The sequence below is a fragment of the Mirounga leonina genome, unplaced genomic scaffold, assembly GCF_011800145.1.
Source record: "Mirounga leonina isolate KUSES-001 unplaced genomic scaffold, KU_Mleo_1.0 Mir_125, whole genome shotgun sequence".
NCBI lineage: Eukaryota > Metazoa > Chordata > Mammalia > Carnivora > Phocidae > Mirounga > Mirounga leonina.
In genome coordinates, this window is record NW_023270305.1 from 45,814,587 (window position 1) to 45,833,694 (window position 19,108).

The 19,108-nt window shown below is 39.3% G+C and overlaps 1 protein-coding gene across 1 annotated transcript in view; it reads right to left on the reverse strand.

Moving 5' to 3' along the window:
* Positions 1–19,108, reverse strand: part of APLF (aprataxin and PNKP like factor) — a 90,224-nt gene that overhangs the window by 37,592 nt on the left and 33,524 nt on the right. Inside the window, exon 6 of the mRNA XM_035001396.1 lies at positions 6,003–6,187. Within this exon, the coding sequence (XP_034857287.1) occupies positions 6,003–6,187 (185 nt within the window). The remainder of the gene's footprint in view (positions 1–6,002; positions 6,188–19,108) is intronic.

A 19,108-nucleotide genomic window follows, 5' to 3' on the forward strand; every position in this document is an offset into this window, starting at 1 on the left:
ATTGGGTATTTTTCTCCTCTTTATATCTCTTTAATATCTTACCGCCCGAATGGACTTCTGGGCTGCCCAGGGTTAACTAGCTAAGACTCCCACTGTGACTTAGGGACTCATGACCCCTGTAGCTAGAACTAGAGGTCAAGATCATTCCACCTGCCATATCACCTACTACAATCAGTCCCAAGGCTCAAATAAGGGCATATTAATATAAGTACCCAAAGACATAAATGTGAAATTTAGATTTGGGTCAGACAAATATGGGGGGTTGGAAATGGAGGTAAGATTACATTATTACAAATTGTTAGCTTCATATGCCACCTTCTACAATGTCTAGTCAAGCCTATCAAAACAGAAAAGATTAACTTTCCAAGATGGCAGAGTAGGAGACCTTAGTTCCATGCTCATGGATTGGAAGGACAAATATTGTTAAAATGTCTATGCTCCCTAGAGCAATCTATACATTCAATGCAATCCCTATCAAAATACCATCAACTTTTTTCACAGAGCTGGAACAAATAATCCTAAAATTTGTATGGAACGAGAAAAGACCCCGAACAGTGCCAAAGGAATGTTGAAAAAGAAAACCAAAGCTGGCAGCATCACAATTCTGGACTTCAAGCTCTATTACAAAGCTGTAATCATCAAGACACTACAGTACTGGCACAAAAACAGACACACAGATCAATGGAACAGAATAGAGAGCTCATAAATGGACCCTCAACTCTATGGTCAACTCATCTTTGACAAAGCAGGAAAGAATGTCCAATGGAAAAAAGACAGTCTCTTCAACAAATGGTGTTGGGAAAATTGGACAGCCACATGCAGAAGAATGAAATTGAACCATTTCCTTACACCACACACAAAAATAAACTCGAAATGGATGACCTCATGATCTCAGCCACAGCTACTTCTTGCTAGACATGTCTCCAAAGGCAAAGAAAACAAAGGCAAAAAAAACTATTGGGACTTCATCAAAATAAAAAGCTTTTGCACAGCAAAGGAAACAGTCAACAAAACCAAAAGACAACCAACAGAATGGGAGAAGATATTTGCAAATGTCTTATCAGATAAAGGGCTAGTATCCAAAATCTATAAAGAACTTATCAAACTCAACACCCAAAGAACAAATAATCCAATCAAGAAACGGGCAGAAGACACTTCTCCAAAGAAGACACAGAAATGGCCAACAGACACATGAAAAAATGCTCAACATCACTGGGCATCAGAGAAATATAAATAAAAACTACAATGAGATACCACCTCACACCGGTCAGAATGGCTAAAATAAACAAGTCAGGAAATGACAGATGTTGGCGAGGATGCTGAGAAAGGAGAACCATCCTATACTGTTGGTGGGAACACAAGCTGGTGCAGCCACTCTGGAAAAGAGTATGGAGGTTCCTCAAAAGTTAAATATAGAACTACCCTATCACCCAGCACTTACACTACTGGGTATTTACCCCAAAGATACAGATGTAGTGAAACAAAGGGGCACCTGCACCCCAATGTTTATAGCAGCAATGTCCACAATAGCCAAACTATGGAAAGAGCCCAGATGTCCATCAACAGATGAAGGGATAAAGAAGATGTGTTATATATATACAATGTAATACTACTCAGCCATTTAAAAAAAAATGAAATCTTGCCATTTCCAACAATGTGGATGGAACTAGAGGGTATTATGTTAAGCGAAGTAAGTTGATCAGAGAAAGACAATTATATGATCTCACTCATATGTGGAATTTAAGAAACAAAATAGAGGATCATAGGGGAAGGGAGGGAAAAACAAAACAAGATGAGATCAGAAAGGGAAACAAACCATAAGAAATTTTTTTTTTTTTTTAAGATTTTACTTATTTGAGAGAGAGAGAACACAGAGGGAGAGCGAGAGGGAGAAGCAGACTCCCCACTGAGCAGACAGCCCGATGCAGGGCTCAATCCAGGACCCTGAGATCATGACCTGAGCTGAAGGCAGACGCTTAACTGACTGAGCCACCCAGGTGCCCCAAAAGACTCCTAATCATAGGAAACAAACTTAGAGTTGCTGGAGGCGAGGTGGGGGGATGGGGGTTGGAGTAGCTGGGTGATGGACATTAAGGAGGGCACATGATGTAACGAGCACTGGGTATTATATAAGACTGATGAATCACTGAACTCTATCTCTGAAGCTAATAATACACTATATGTTAATTAATTGAATTTAAATTTTAAAAAAGGAAAACAAAATACAATGCTATACAGTCAAAAAAAAAAAAAAAACAGAAAAGCAGATGGGATTCAAGGTAGGGACTCTAACTCAGATTAAAAGGAATAGACAGCAGCTGGCTGGAGGATACTCAGGCCTCTCCGTCTGGAACTTATGTGGAACAGTAGTCAACAGAGCATGGTGCAGACTGAGGAGTCTGGCTCTAGGCCAAAGTCCTATTATGATCCTTCAGGCCCAAGCTTAGACAATTTCAAGGCTTTGGCTGGCAGGCCTCAAGGGGGAAGCTGCCCTCCCCACAACAGACATGGTGCAAAGCCAGTGTGTTACAGTTTTCTGGAGAGAGTTGCAATCAAGAACTCAAGCCTCAGTGGGTTAGCCATGCTTATTGTGCATTCCTAGCCCAGATGCCTCCATCCAGAGGTCTCTTTGGTAGGTGTGGGGGAGGGGTGTGTGATTGGCTTAGGCCCTTCCCAAGGATCCTCCCTATGGGGAGCTTTGGATGAGGCATTTTTCTGTACTTTGATTCGTATCTTTTCACTCCTAGCTCTTCCTCTTCTCCTTCATCCTTGTCTAGAAAGAGGCAGAAGCATTTGGTCCAGGGCTCCTCAGCAGTTAGAGGATTCTCCACACCTATGCTGCTGACTCTTGCTGAGTGCTGTTCCATGGGACAAAACGGAACACTGGGGAGCTGACAAGTCATTTCCCCTTTTGCTTGCCTGTTGCACTAAGTGAAGAAAGGCTTGAGTTCTTTTCAATTTGGTTCTCTGTCTTAACTGACCACGTTGACACCTGACTGCTCACCAGAGGCCAAGTCAAAACAAGAGAATCCCCTCTAGATGCATGAAATTTTAAAAGTCCCTTCTTCCTCACATCTGCTCTTTCACCTTATGGTATATCCCAAGGGTTTCCAACCATTCCAAACCTCATTTGTTAGGTTAATCCCGACCAACTTAAAAACTACCAGTTTCTCCCCCTCTCTGAATTTATCCAGATCTAACTATAGTATCCCCCTGCCCCCAAAATACAATACCTACTATTTCTTTCTTTCTAGACCCCTTTTCCTCCATCTGTCTGATAATGGGTGTACACATGACCCAAAAAGGGATAATGATACTACTTCATCTCTCTGAGCACTGTGAATGGTCTAAGTGGAGATTTCATGATCCAAGTCCCTAGAACTTACCACAGAAGCAACCACAGAGAAACTCTCATTTTTCCTCTTAAGTTGAAAAATGAGATGACATGAGCCTGGAGCTACCAGTGCCCGTGTTGTACACCATGTGAAGCAAGCCTGTCATCAGCAGTGAAGGATGATTTGAGAGATGAAAATGGGAAAACCACAGACCAACATGATTTTGATCAAGTCCCTTGTCCCAGCTGGTCTTTATGACCTATATTTCCTGCTGTTTTCCTTTCCATTCTGGAAACTGAATTATTCCTCTATGTGATAGTTATCAAAGATGACTGCCAGCAATTCCTCCCATCCCTTTATACACAAATTACTCCTGCCATCAAGCAGTGGAGTTCTTATCCCCTCCCCTTGAATCCAGGCTGGCCTGGTAATTTGCTCTGACCAAAAGAATGCAGCCGAAATGACACTGTACCAGTTCCAATCCTAGGCCTTAAGAGAATAGTTGCTTCTACTTTGATGCCCTTGGAATCCAGCTGTCAGGTGAAGATGTTTGGCCTAGACTACTTACTGGTTAAGTGGAGAAAGGGAGGCCCAGCCAGCCACCAGCCATTCAGTCAACCCTCATGGAGGCACTATTCATGCAAGTGAAGCCATTTCAGATGCTCCACCCTTGGCTGAGTTCCCAGTTGAATGTAGCCCAGCTCAACACCAAAAAGACGTCACAAAAGAAATGCCCAACTGAGCCCAGCCAACTCACAGAATTATAAGAATAAAACATTGTTAAGTCACTAAATGTTAGGGTAGCTGGCTTCCCAGCAACAGTTAATACACTTTATAACACTATTTGCTTCAGTTGTTTCAGTTAGGCTTCCTTCTGTCATTTATAACAGAGACCTAATTAGATTATGTAAATTATGTAGATTATTTCTTTAAAGTTAGTAGATTCAAGCCCCTCATGTTCACTCCCAAACTGGACAATTACATAACCCATAAGGAGCTGCAGAAAGATGCAAGAGAATTAATGAAAAATATGGACAATTTCAGAGCAATTATCTTCATGACCAGACATTAGTAGAGTCACAAAATTGTAGGCAGTCCAATGTATGTGTCATCAAAATCTCACAAATACCTCGAATATCTTGGATCTGTTTACTGCTCCTCTCTGCAATCTATCGATTAAGAAAAGTGTTTCTTAAGTTTCACTTGTCATTGCCAAACTTGGGTAATGGGTTGGGATAAACAGCAAAATACGTATACTACAGATTTTCTTCTGGAAAAAAAAAAAAAAAAAAACTTCTTTTTTGAAAAAAACAGGCAGTCATATTAATATGTTCAGAGAATAGAGCATATTAGGGCTCAAAGTTAAACAGGTTTTATCTTAATAACTTGTTATGGTCAATACAAGTGAGTCAGAAAATGTTTTCATTTATTAAACCTGACTCCATAAGTAAGCCAAGGAGTTGACCCAATAGGGATTAGACCCCATTTCCCTACCTAGAAGAAAGGATCCAGTGAGAAGCTAGATCTTTTCTAATGGGAGAGGAGGCAGAGCAAAGCGAGTACTATAAAAGGCCCAACCCTCCGGAAAAGCTGACAGCATTTCAATCATCCCAGTGTACACTATTCTAAAACCAGTCCTACTCCTTTGGCTCCCACTGACACTAAAAAGATGAAGACCCATGGAGCTTGTAACGATCACGAAAACTATTACCTAAAGCCACCGCTCTCTTAAGAGGAAAAATACCTGACCTGCCCTGGGCTTGCTCACTCATTTGCAAGCTCTCTCTCCTATTCTCTCTTTTTTTAAAGGCATCCAATAATAGGCCCCATTTTCATTAAGTACCCAGTGTCAAAGAATGCTTAAGTCAGTCAAACCATTCTAGTGAGTTAGCAAAAACTGAAAGAGGAAAGAGAATTTTTCCAAATACTGTAAATTAGCCCAGAAGTAATCCTGCAACAGGCTATTAAGAACTAGCCTATCAGTTGTTCTTCATAGGTATCAAGAAAAAGGTGGTTACGTGTAGTCTGAGAATGACCAATAAAATAAAAGAAACCAGGTTTTCAGAATGAAGGTACCAATTACAACCAGTCAAGTGGTCTCCACTTTTTTTCCAGCCTGAAAACTTATAAATTAAATAGATTTGTTTTCTACAGAGCAAGTACTATATTAATTTTAGTAAGCCAAAAAAATCTGGGCTACTTTTTATCTTCATAAACTGAGTAATAAAGAACAGCTCTGTTTTTTTCTTGCTGTATACAACATATAATCAATTCTTATCTAAAACACTTGATGAAGAAAACGAATGATCAAATAATAAATTTTTTTAAGATTTTATTTTTAAGGGGCACCTGGGCGGCTCAGTCTTTAAGCGTCTGCCTTCAGCTCAGGTCATGATCCCAGGGTGCTGGGATCGAGCCCTGCATCGGGCTCCCTGCTCAGCGGGAAGCCTGCTTCTCCCTCTCCCACTCCCCTTGCTTGTGTTCCCTCTCTCGCTGTGTCTCTCTCTGTCAAATAAATAAATAAAATCTTAAAAAAAAAAAAGATTTTTATTTTTAAGTAATTTCTACACCCAATGTGAGGCTCAAACCTATAACCCCCAGATCAAGAGACACACTCTACCAACTGAGCCAGCCCGGCACCCCCAAATTAAAAAAAAAAAAAATCACCTTGTATGAAGTGACAGACTCTTCCTGATGAGCATTTTTGCACTTTTTCCCTGTGTCTTGTTCTGCAGATGTACTTTCTGAACTTCCTGATGAAATTAATCGCTTTCTTCCTTGCTGTGTTACGTTTACTTGAGTTTTATCTTTGCAGATTCCTTCTTTTCCACTTTCCTGGATTATATTATTATCTTAAACACACAATGAAAAAGAAGAAAAAAATTATCTCCTATATCTTCAAATGTCAAAAGAAAGAAGAAAAAGGATAAAAGGGCAATTAAAAGTAAAGTTCCATTAAGATTAATGCCAACTTGAAAACACTTATTTGCAAATCTCAGAAAGTATTAAGCAGCACTTTGGCCTGGAGCTCCAGCCCCGGAGAGAGCCAGGCCAAGATGCTAATATGAACAGGTGCCATCCTTGAACTGCTTCACCGTGCCTCCCTGAACTCTGGTTTTATCATCCCAAAGAAAGGAATTATAATAATAACTCATAGAGTTACTAGGAGTAAACGAGGTGTGATATATAAACTATATAGCAGAGTATGTGATATGTGTTAAATATATATGTCTTTTATTTTAGCACTGAATTTCTCTAACAGAAAATTTAACATATAGCTATCCAATGAATTTGACATAAAATTATATGTCATACAATTATTGAGCCCCTAACATCTGCAGTGAGGAATTCAACTTAATAACAGATTAAGAACCCAAAACAACCCAAAAGCAAGAGTGACCTCCACAAACTTCACCAATTTCGAAAACAAGTCTCAATAACAATGGACACTGTACCCCATATAATATTTACCCTAGGTTCAATATATGTGGCAAACCTAAGTCAGTATCATATTTTGTTAATAAATCCATGATCCCTCTAATCAGAAAAAAAATCTACTCTTTTTAAGAGGACAGTCTTCATGTTTAATTATGTCTCCCCTACATTCAAATAACAACTTCACGAGGACAGAAACTTTATGTGTCTTGTTCACTGTTCCCTCCTGGTATCTCCAGCACCTAGAAATGTGTCTAGCATAAAACTGGTGCTCAATAGGGCGCCTGGGTGGCTCAGTTGGTTGGGCGACTGCCTTCGGCTCAGGTCATGATCCTGGAGTCCCGGGATCGAGTCCCGCATCGGGCTCCCTGCTCGGCAGGGAGTCTGCTTCTCCCTCTGACCCTCCTCCCTCTCATGCTCTCTGTCTCTCTCTCTGTCTCAAATAAATAAATAAATAAAATCTTTAAAAAAAAAAAAAAAAAAACTGGTGCTCAATAAATGTTTGACTAAATGAATTGTGAACATAAACAGAATTGGTCCAAAGATTCCCTTGAGAGCCTGAATATAGGTATGTAAGGCAATCCATAGTCACTAATGTTCTAAAGCAAGGTTTGGCAAATTTTTCTACAAAAAGCCAGAGCGTAAATATTTTAAGTTCTGTTGGTCATATAGTGTTCTGTCATAACTACCCAACTCTGCCTTTCTGGTGCAAAAGCAGCCACAGACAATACATACAGGGATGAGCATAGCTGCGTTCCAGTAAAACTTTATTGACAAAAACAGACAGCATGCTGGATTTGGCTCAAGGGCTAAGGTTGCTCAGATTTGTACTAAAGGATATTCAAATGGCCTGAAATAACAGTCCTTCATTAAAGTTAGGAAAGAAATACCATCCACATTATTTAACAGTGAAGTCAATTGAACCAACATAAACATAATGTATTTACATAAGAAACTTAGGAATAAACTATTCAATAACTAAACTTTACCTAAATTACTCAAATATTTGCTTTGAATCTAAATTAGGAAGATTTCATATCATTTTAGAAACTGTCAGGACTATACAGCTTCATGCAGCAAATGTCCAAATGCTACAATAGACATGAGTTAGTCAAATGAAGAGAAATAATCAACTAACAGTACTGCTTACTATACTAAGAACTAAAAATGTAAATTAAGACACAACATCTGCCCAAATGGCAGTTTACCATATTCCAAGTGTCATACATGTACATTAAATCATAAAATTAGGAGTGCCTGAGTGGCTTAATCAGTTAAGCATCAGACTCTTTCTTGGTTTTGGCTCAGGTCATGATCTCGGAGTCGTGAGATTGAGCCCCAACTAGGGCTCTGCGCTCAGCACAGAGTCTGCTTGAGATTCTCTCCCTCTGCCCCTCCCCCTACCTCGAGCACGCTCCCTCACTCTCTAAAATAAATAAAATCTTTTTTAAAAATCTTAAAATTAGGGTTTTGGAAAAAAGATGGCGGAGGAGTAGGGGACCCTATTTCAACTGGTCCCCGGAATTGAGCTGGATATCCACCAGACCACTCTGAGCACCCACGAAACCAGCCTGAGATGTAAGAAGATCTGGATCTCTACAAGCAGAATATTGCAGGCAGTTGGTTTTGAAGTAGAAGAGGGGAGCCGTGATGTGATTCCGTGGGCAGATACCAGAGGATAAATGGCAGCGGGAGGGTGCCTGGCTGTGGGGATCCTACACCGCCAGTGAGCGACACCCTCGCGCGCTGGGGACGGGCACAGACTCGCAGACCGCTAGCAGCAGGGAAAGGACATTAGGGCAGCCCCTGGGACAGAAACCCGGAGCAGCTGGGTCGCACACGAGCGGCTGGCGGTTTTAGAAGCACAAAGGGCAGAGACGTGCCCCGACCTGGAGGCAAGACTGGGAGCGCTGCAGAAGGGCAGACGACCCAGGACGCTGCAGTTTATAGCAGCATGGACAGAAACGGAGACGGTGTGGCCTGGAGAGCTCACTGAAGAACAGACTGCGGGCTCTCTGCTCTGAGTCAGAGGGTTGGAAACAGTCTCTTCTGCTCTGACTCGTGGAAGAGACGCGGAAAGCCACCAGGGAAAGCCGCCAGAGAACAAAAGCCCCAAAGACTGATCCCCACTGAGCCCATCCCCCGCCACAGGGGGGCAGGGCAACTCCACCCAAACAGGGTTGCCTGAGTAACAGCGCGGCAGGCCCCTCCCGCAGAAGACAGGCTGGGAAAACAAGAGGCCAGCAACCCGAAGGTCCCAAGAAAACAGGTGCATCTTGCTTGGGTTCTGATCAATAATTTGGACTCTATACATTCCCTCAAACATCCATCAACAGAATGACTAGGAGGAGGAGCCCCCAAAATAGAAAAGACTCAGAGATTATGACTTATGCTGCAGATTTACAAATGGATGCAGATATAACCAAGATGTCAGAGATGGAATTCAGGCTAACAATTGTGAAGACAATGGTTAGAATGGAGAAATCAATTAATGGCAACATAGAGTCTCTAAGGGCAGAAATAAAAGGTGAATTGGCAGAACTTAAAAATGCTTTCAATGAGATCCAATCCAATCTAGATAATCTAACAGCTAGGGTAACTGAGGCAGAAGAGCGAATAAGTGACCTGGAAGACAATATAATAGATAAAAACGGAAAAGAGGAGGCCAGGGAAAAACAACTCAGAATCCATGAAAATAGAATCAGAGAAATAAGTGACACCATGAAGCATTCCAATGTCAGAATAATTGGAATCCCAGAGGGAGTGGAGAGAGAGAGAGGACTAGAAGATGTATTTGAGCAAATCGTTGCTGAGAACTTCCCTAATCTGGGGAATGAAACAAACACTCACGTCCTAGAGGCAGGGAGGACCCCTCCCAAGATCAAGGAAAACAGGCCAACGCCCCGGCATGTAATAGTAAAACTTGCAAATCTTAGAACCAAGGAAACCATCTTAAGGGCAGTTAGGGGGAAGAGATTCCTTACGTACAGAGGGAGGAACATCAGAATAACATCAGACCTATCCACAGAGACCTGGCAAGCCAGAAAGGCCTGGCAAGACATATTCAGGGTACTAAATGAGAAGAACGTGCAGCCAAGAATACTTTATCTGGCAAAGCTTTCATTTAGAATGGATGGAGAGATGCAGAGCTTCCATGACCGGCAGAAACTTAAAGCATATGGGACCACAAAGCCAGCCCTGCAAGAAATATTAAGGGGGGGGTTCTATAAAAGGACAAAGACCCCAAGAGTGATACACAACAGAAATTTACAGGGACAATCTATAAAAACAACGTCTTCACAGGCAACATGATGACAATTAATTCATATCTTTCAATAATCACTTTCAATAATCAGAGTGATTATTGAAAGTGAATGGCCTAGAGAGTGTGAATGGCCTAAATGCCTAAATGGCCTAAATCACTCTATTGAGAGTGAATGGCCTAAATGCTCCCATAAAACGGCACAGGGTTGCAAACTGGATAAAAAGACAGGACCCATCCATATGCTGCCTACAAGAGACTCATTTCGAACCTAAAGATACATCCAGACTGAAAGTGAAGAGATGGAGATCCATCTTCCATGCCAGCGAACCTCAAAAGAAAGCTGGGGTAGCAATTCTTATATCAGACAAATTAGATTTTAAACTAAAGTCTGTAATTAGAGACACAGAAGGACACTATATCATTCTCAAAGGGTCTATCCAACAAGAAGATCTAACAATTGTAAATATCTATGCCCCCAACATGGGAGCAGCCATCTACATAAGCCAACTGTTAACCAAAATAAAGAGTCATATTGATAACAATACGTTAATTGTAAGAGACCTCAATACTCCACTCTCAGCAATGGACAGATCATCTAAGCAGAAAATCAACAAGGAAACAAGAGCTTTGAATGATACATTGGACCAGATGGACCTCATAGATATTTACAGAACATTCCACCCTAAAACAACAGAATACTCATTCTTCTCGAGCGCACATGGAACTTTCTCCAGAATAGACCACATACTGGGTCACAAATCAGGTCTCAACCGATACCAAAAGATTGAGATTATTCCCTGCATATTCTCAGACCACAATGCTTTAAAACTGGAACTCAATCACAAGAAAAAATTTGGCAGAAATTCAAACACTTGGAAGCTAAAGACCACTCTGCTCAAGAATGTTTGCGTCAACCAGGAAATCAAAGAAGAACTTAAACAATTCATGGAAATCAATGAGAACAAAAACACATCAGTCCAAAACCTATGGGATACTGCAAAGACGGTCCTAAGGGGGAAATACATAGTCATCCAAGCCTCACTCAAAAAAATGGAAAAATCCCAAATTCATCAACTAACTCTACACCTTAAAGAACTAGAGAAAAAGCAACAAACGATGCCTAAGCCACGCATTAGAAGAGAAATAATTAAAATTAAAGCAGAGATCAATGAATTAGAAACCAGAAACACAGTAGATCAGATCAATGAAACTAGAAGTTGGTTCTTTGAAAGAATTAATAAGATCGATAAACCACTGGCCAGACTTATCCAAAAGAAAAGAGAAAGGACCCAAATTAATAAAATTATGAATGAAAGGGGAGAGATCACGACTAACACCAAGGAAATAGAAACAATTATTAGAAATTATTATCAACAACTCTATGCCAATAAACTGAGCAATCTGGATGAAACAGAGGCCTTCCTGGAAACCTATAAGCTGCCAAGACTGAAACAGGAAGAAATTGACAACCTGAATAGGCCAATAACCAGTAACGAGATTGAAGCAGTGATCAAAAACCTCCCAAAAAACAAGAGTCCAGGGCCTGATGGATTCCTGGGGAATTCTACCAAACATTCAAAGAAGAAATAATACCTATTCTACTGAAGCTGTTTCAAAAAATACAAACAGAAGGAAAACTTCCAAACTCATTCTATGAGGCCAGCATTACCTTAATCCCCAAACCAGGCAAAGACCCCATCAAAAAGGAGAATTTCAGACCGATATCCCTGATGAATATGGATTCCAAAATCCTCAACAAAATCCTAGCTAATAGGATCCAACAATACATTAAAAGCATCATCCACCACAACCAAGTGGGATTTATCCCCGGGGTGCAAGGGTGGTTCAACATTCACAAATCAATCAATGTGATAGAACACATTAATAAGAGGATGGAGAAGAACCACATGGTCCTCTCAATTGATGCAGAAAAAGCATTTGACAAAATACAACATCCTTTCCTGATTAAAACTCTCCAGAGTATAGGGATAGAGGGAACATTCCTCAAGTTCATAAAATCCATCTATGAAAAACCCACAGCGAATATCATCCTCAATGGGGAAAAGCTGAGAGCCTTTCCCTTAAGATCAGGAACACGTCAAGGATGCCCACTCTTGCCACTATTGTTCAACATAGTACTAGAAGTCCTAGCAACAGCAATCAGACAACAGAAAGAAATAAAAGGTATTCAAATTGGCAAAGAAGAAGTCAAACTCTCTCTTTTCACAGACGACATGATACTTTATGTGGAAAACCCAAAAGACTCCACCCCCAAATTACTAGAACTCATAGAGCAATTCAGTAATGTGGCAGGATACAAAATCAATGCACAAAAATCAGTTGCTTTCTTATACACTAACAATGCAACTGTAGAAAGAGAAATTAGAGAAACGATTCCATTTACAAGCACCAAAAACCATAAGATACCTCGGAATAAACCTAACCAAAGAGGTAAAGGATCTATACCCTAGGAACTACAAAACACTCATGAAAGAAATTGAAGAAGACACAAATAGATGGAAAAATATTCCATGCTCATGGATCGGAAGAATAAACATTGTTAAAATGTCTATGCTACCCAGAGCAATCTATACCTTCAATGCCATCCCGATCAAAATTCCAAAGACATTTTTCAAAGTGCTGGAACAAACGATCCTAAAATTTGTATGGAATCAGAAAAGACCCCGAATCGCCAAGGAGATGTTGAAAAAGAAAAACAAAGCTGGGGGCATCACGTTGCCCGATTGCAAGCTATAGTACAAAGCTGTGATCACCAAGACAGCATGGTACTGGCATAAAAACAGACATATAGACCAATGGAACAGAATAGAGAACCCAGATATGGACCCTCAACTCTATGGTCAAATAATCTTTGACAAAGCAGGAAAAAACATGCAATGGAAAAAAGACAGTCTCTTCAATAAATGGTGCTGGGAAAATTGGACAGCCACATGCAGAAGAATGAAACTCGACCATTCTCTAACACCATTCACAAAGATAAACTCAAAGTGGATGAAAGACCTCAATGTGAGACAGGAATCCATCCAAATCCTAGAGGAGAACATAGGCAGTAACCTCTTTGACATCGCCCACAGCAACTTCTTTCAAGATACATCTCCAAAAGCTAATGAAACAAAAGCAAAAATGAACTTTTGGGACTTCATCAAGATAAAAAGCTTCTGCACAGCAAAGGAAACAGTCAACAAAACAAAGAGGCAACCCACAGAATGGGAGAAGATATTTGCAAATGACACTACAGATAAAGGGCTGGTATCCAAGATCTATAAAGAACTTCTCAAACTCAACACCCAAAAAACAAATAATCAAGTCAAAAAGTGGCAGAAGATATGAAAAGACACTTCTCTGAAGAAGACATACAAATGGCTAACAGACACATGAAAAAATGTTCATCATCATTAGGCATCAGGGAAATCCAAATCAAAACCACACTGAGATACCACCTTACACCAGTTAGAATGGCAAAAATGGACAGGGAAAGAAACAACAAATGTTGGAGAGGTTGTGGAGAAAGGGGAACCCTCTTACACTGTTGGTGGGAATGCAAGTTGGTACAGCCACTTTGGAAAACAGTGTGGAGGTTCCTCAAAAATTTAAAAATAGAGCTACCCCATGACCCAGCAATTGCACTACTGGGTATTTACCCCAAAGACACAGATGTAGTGAAAAGAAGGGCCATATGTACCCCAATGTTCACAGCAGCAATGTCCGCAATAGCCAAACTGTGGAAAGAGCCGAGATGCCCTTCAACAGATGAATGGATAAAGAAGATGTGGTCCATATATACAATGGAATGTTACTCAGCCATCAGAAAGGATGAATACCCAACTTTTACATCAACATGGATGGGACTGGAGGAGATTATGCTAAGTGAAATAAGTCAAGCAGAGAAAGTCAATTATCATATGGTTTCACTTATTTGTGGAACATAAGGAATAGCATGGAGGACACTAGGAGAAGGAAGGGAAAAATGGGGGGGGGATGGAATTGGAGGGAAAGATGAACCATGAGAGACTATGGACTCTGAGAAACAAACAGGGTTTTAGAGGGAAGGGGGGATTGGTTAGCCCGGTGATGGGTATTAAGGAGGGCACGTACTGCATGGAGCACTGGGTGTTATACAAAAACAAAGGATCGTGGATCACCACATCAAAAACTAATGATGTATTGTATGGTGACTAACATAACATAATAAGATAAAATAAAATAAATCACAAAATTAAAAATATATATTTAAAATATTCTTCAAAATTCCAAGTTCTGTACTACAAATATTCCTTCTAAGGACCAGAGCTAATTTCTTTTTGCATAGGAAGAAGCCATTTTGATATTGTTGTAAACTGCTCTTTAAAAGAGTAAATAAAATAGCTTAATTAGTTCATAACAATCTTCAAATCTGGCATACCAAATATTTTTCTATATCCAGAATAGGTACAGTTAAATGACTGTAATATAAAAGAAAATCTGTTAAAACAAATCACTTTATTTTTAATATCACTAGTTGCATTTACTTATATGAGCCATTACATTAACAGTGCATGAATGACAGATAGCTACACTATACACATGTCATTACGATCACATCCATCCAACTTTATCCTCCAAAAGAACTACCCTAACAGTTATATTAACAATTTGAAGTGTATCCTTCACAACTTGCTAAGGTTAACCAAATATACCTACAAATACATATGTGTAAACACACACGGATTAAAACTATAAATGCTATTATTCTTGTGGGATAAACACGTAGAATTAGAATTTGTAGATCAAAGAGCATTGTATATTTAAATATGTAAGAAAGACTGGCGAAGTAGTCATGTATTTATTGCCTATTTGTATTTATTCTTCTGTAGTATGTCATATACTATGTCCAAAATTTCTGAGTTTTACCTTCCTTTTTGTTACTAAGTAAACAATTGTTAACCTTCTATGTTTTGTAATTGTGACAGATATTATCTTCCAGTAGGTTTGCCAGTCTGCTACTTGCCTCTGGTTTGTTTATAGTGTCTTCTGCACACAGATTTTTTTTCTTTTCATTTTTAACCTAAATGCACCTGTCAATTTTCCCCTGATGGTTCCAGGCTCCCTATCATCTTAAGAAAGCCTCCCAGAAGTAATAAAAATATCATTCTCATATTTTCTTCAAATGCCTTAATAGTTTTAATTTCTACATTAAGATTATTAATTCAATAAAAATTTAAGAATATGGTACGAGGTAGCGCTCTAATATTGTTTTCTTTCAAATGGAAAGCTAATTTTCCCAACATCATTTATAATAATAATATAATATAACATAATATAAAAATAATAAAATTCCTTTCCCTATCAATTTGAACTGATAATTTTTAAATATTAACTATGTGTTAATTTGATCTGTTTCTGGGTGTTTCATTCATTTTTTACTGGTCTAACTTACCTATTCGCATGCTAGAACTATCAGCTACTAAAAGTAGGAACCAGGCCCAGATTGTGATATTAAAAGATTCTCTAAAGGAACAGGTATTCCTATTATTCAAACTGTCCTTGAGCATATATGGAAAAATCTCCTAGTTCATTGTATACAACACCCACATAGCTCAATGCTAAAATCTGACATAGATGGCACCCATGGAGGAAAACACTATGCACTTATGAATACAGACACAAATGTTTTAAACTAAATATCAGCAACTTTGATTTAACAGAGCTTAAAAATAATAAGCCATCATGACAAATTGACTTATTCCAGGAACCCAAGTGTGGTGTACATTAGGAAATCTACCAACATCACTAATTACACTGACAGGTGAAAATGCAGGACTATTTCTTTTTTTCCTTTTATCTTTTTTAGCCCAGCGCCCCACCCCACTGCTTGCCTATGCCCTCCCCTGCTTCCAACCCCCATCCACCCCTTTGCAGGACTATATCTACACCAAAAAACTTGCCAAAGAATTCAATAGTTATTCCTGAAGGAAAAATAAGAAAATGAAAAAAGAAAACATCCAAAACATGGTAAGAGAATCAGAACTGAGTACCAATCATTTTAATGCTGAAATACTAATAGAATCCCTATTAAAATCGGGAAGAAGATAGAGCTACCAATTTTATCCATTTTTATTTAAAATTTATACAGTCTAGTTCATGAAATAAAATTTTTTAAAGGCAGTAGATAGAGCAGAAGAGCCAAAATTATTATAATTTTGTAGATATGACTGTACAGCTAGATAATCTGAGAGACTTAAAAACTATGAGAATTAATTAGATAATTTAGCAGGGTTGCTGGAAATAAAGTAAACAGAATAACCAGCACTTTAAGTAAAAGTTAAGCTACAGTCAAATTAACAGAATGTCAGTTCAGTATTTATCGTCTGCACTGAGTGGTCATGTGGAAAATATTCAGTACAAAATTAAATGCAAACGATGATTTGGGGACTACTTCAACCTTTTTCAGCATGTGCCACTTTTCACGACTCCATGTTGGAGGGTTAGAAGATGGGAGAAGAAGCGTACTACACAGTAGCATGATTTAAAAATTTAAAAGCTCCGGGGCGCCTGGGTGGCTCAGTCGTTAAGCGTCTGCCTTCGGCTCAGGTCATGATCCCAGGGTCCTGGGATCGAGCCCCACATCGGGCTCCCTGCTCGGCAGGAAGCTTGCTTCTCCCTCTCCCACTCCCCCTGCTTGTGTTCCCTCTCTCACTGTGTCTCTCTCTGTCAAATAAATAAAGTCTTAAAAAAAAAAAAATTAAAAGCTCCTTCTGCAATCTAACATGAGTGTCATAGCCCAGGAATTATAACTTGTCCTAGAGCCTAGAAGGCTAAGGGAACAGAGATGACTGGAAGCCAAGAGAAGAGAAGAGAAGATCAGAAAGCCCATGCCCAAATACATTCACTTGCGAATCACTAAGGGACATGGAGAAAATTTTAGCCCAGGCCTGAGAAACTCATGATAACATCCAATGGCTAGTATCTGGGGACCCAGAAAATAAACTAGAACTATATTGGCTGAAAAACAAAAGGGACAGCCTGATCACAGCAAATATTCAGATACATTTAAGGATGAAACCAAGAGTTAAACGAGAAAAGACCTAGGAGAGAATGCAAGGGCATATTAAAACAGAAAAGAATAAAAACACCACAACAGAGAAAGGGTAAATTTAGGTGGCTATATAGTGTCACAGCTCAGGGCATGGGCTCTGAAGTCAGACAGATCTAGGTCTCAGTTACGGCTCTGGCCTTTAGTACATGATCCTAGATAAGTCATTTAACATCAGTTCACGTTATCTGTTCTGTACCTAATGATACAAAGGGTTCTAAAATATCAAGTTAATCAGATAATCTAAATAGATATCAATGAACAAAGTATAGTACTAAAGCTGCAAAAGACGTAAGAAAGTAACCTACTTCTAAATGAGTCCAAAATGCATCCTAGAAATTGGTTTTTTAAAATCTCTAAGATTGGTCTATTGACCTGGATGATTTATTACTTAAACAAATAAAACAACAACAACAATAATAATAAAGTACACGGCAGAAAAAGTCAAATTATTTTGATTTTTAATTAGCTGGATTCAAGCGCTGAACTGTCCTACGTGTATTTCTAACTCTTTCAGGCTCTAAAGGAATCAAGTAACCTAAGTTCGCTCTTACAAGTACCTCCAAACTCTGCTTATAAGAAAGAAGACATGCCAGAATCCAAAGACTTTTCTATCTTATTTTAAGCTTTAGCATTTTAAGTACATCAGGTATTATATAATATTCTTGTCCAAATCAAAGGCAAATTGCTATCCTTTGCATTTTTAAGGTGAAGTACTCAAAAGGTGCTTCATATTTTACATGGTACATCTGGCTAGTAAAAGTTAATAGTTATTTTTAATTTGAAGCAAAATGTATTTTGGACTATTATAAGCAATCTAATAGTGGTAGCACAGAAGCAGCTACCACGCAGAACAACTCTAAAGGAAAGGACTTGCTTGCAGGGAGGCAGTTGACATTGGTCCAATTTTTGGTCAGTCGAAGTTCTTCTTCCTATATTAGAGAAACTGGTCTACTGAGAGAAAGTGCCCGCCCCCTCTCCACGACCATTCATCACTCCCCATTTCCTTCCGGCAAACTGAGAAATTACATCGTTTAATGAGAAATGTTACTGATAAAAATGTTACACATGTAATGATGGGTGGTGGAGGTTTGAAAACCACTGTACTGGAATAAAACTCTTACCAGGAAATCTTGGGTTTATATATGAAAATTCTCCAGATTACATCTTTCACAATATATAATATATAACCTACTTTTCCCAAGAGGTCACTCTGATCCTACTAAATTCCAAACTAGAATTAAATAAGGAATAGTTTGTATATAACATGGGATCAAAATCTTGAGACTGCTTCTATGACCACTATATTGAGTATGAGAAGCAGTGAGAGCAGTAACATTCAACTACAGTACATATTCAATTGTGCTTGGGGTAAAATGGCAGAGTAGTGTGACTGAATTAATCATCCCAAATAAAACCAGTATAAATTTTGGCAAAATATTAAAAAAACAACTGTTTGAAGGCACTGCAGAGTGATGAAAAAGGCAGAACCAAAAAAATTAAGTATAACCTGTGAGGTTTGTGAATTTGTGGCTCCCCACCCCCAACCAACCCAGGGCATCTCCCAATCCACAGGTGGCAGAAAGCAGCCTTATTGGTTTAACTGGTCAGAGGACAGACTTTGAGGCTTGGTAGAGCAAGTAGAAAGTTAGGGATAAAATACTGAGAGGAAGGAAGCCTCAGAGGGCCATGAACTAAAATTTACATATAAAACTGACCCAAGTCCTTCACTGGCTGCTGAGCCACACGTGCAAGGACAAGCAGCAGCTAGGAGCTGCTAGAACTAAGCAGAGGCTGTGGCTGCTGACCACAACAGGGGTAATAGAGGTCAGGGTCTGAATTAGTTGCCTATTAGAAGAAGATTGCCTATTAGGCCAAATTAATCGCTATTAAAACAAAAATATTTATTCAGAGGAACATAAAATAAAAAAATCTCTGTATCATTCATAACATCCAATATCCCATTGAAAGTTACTAAAC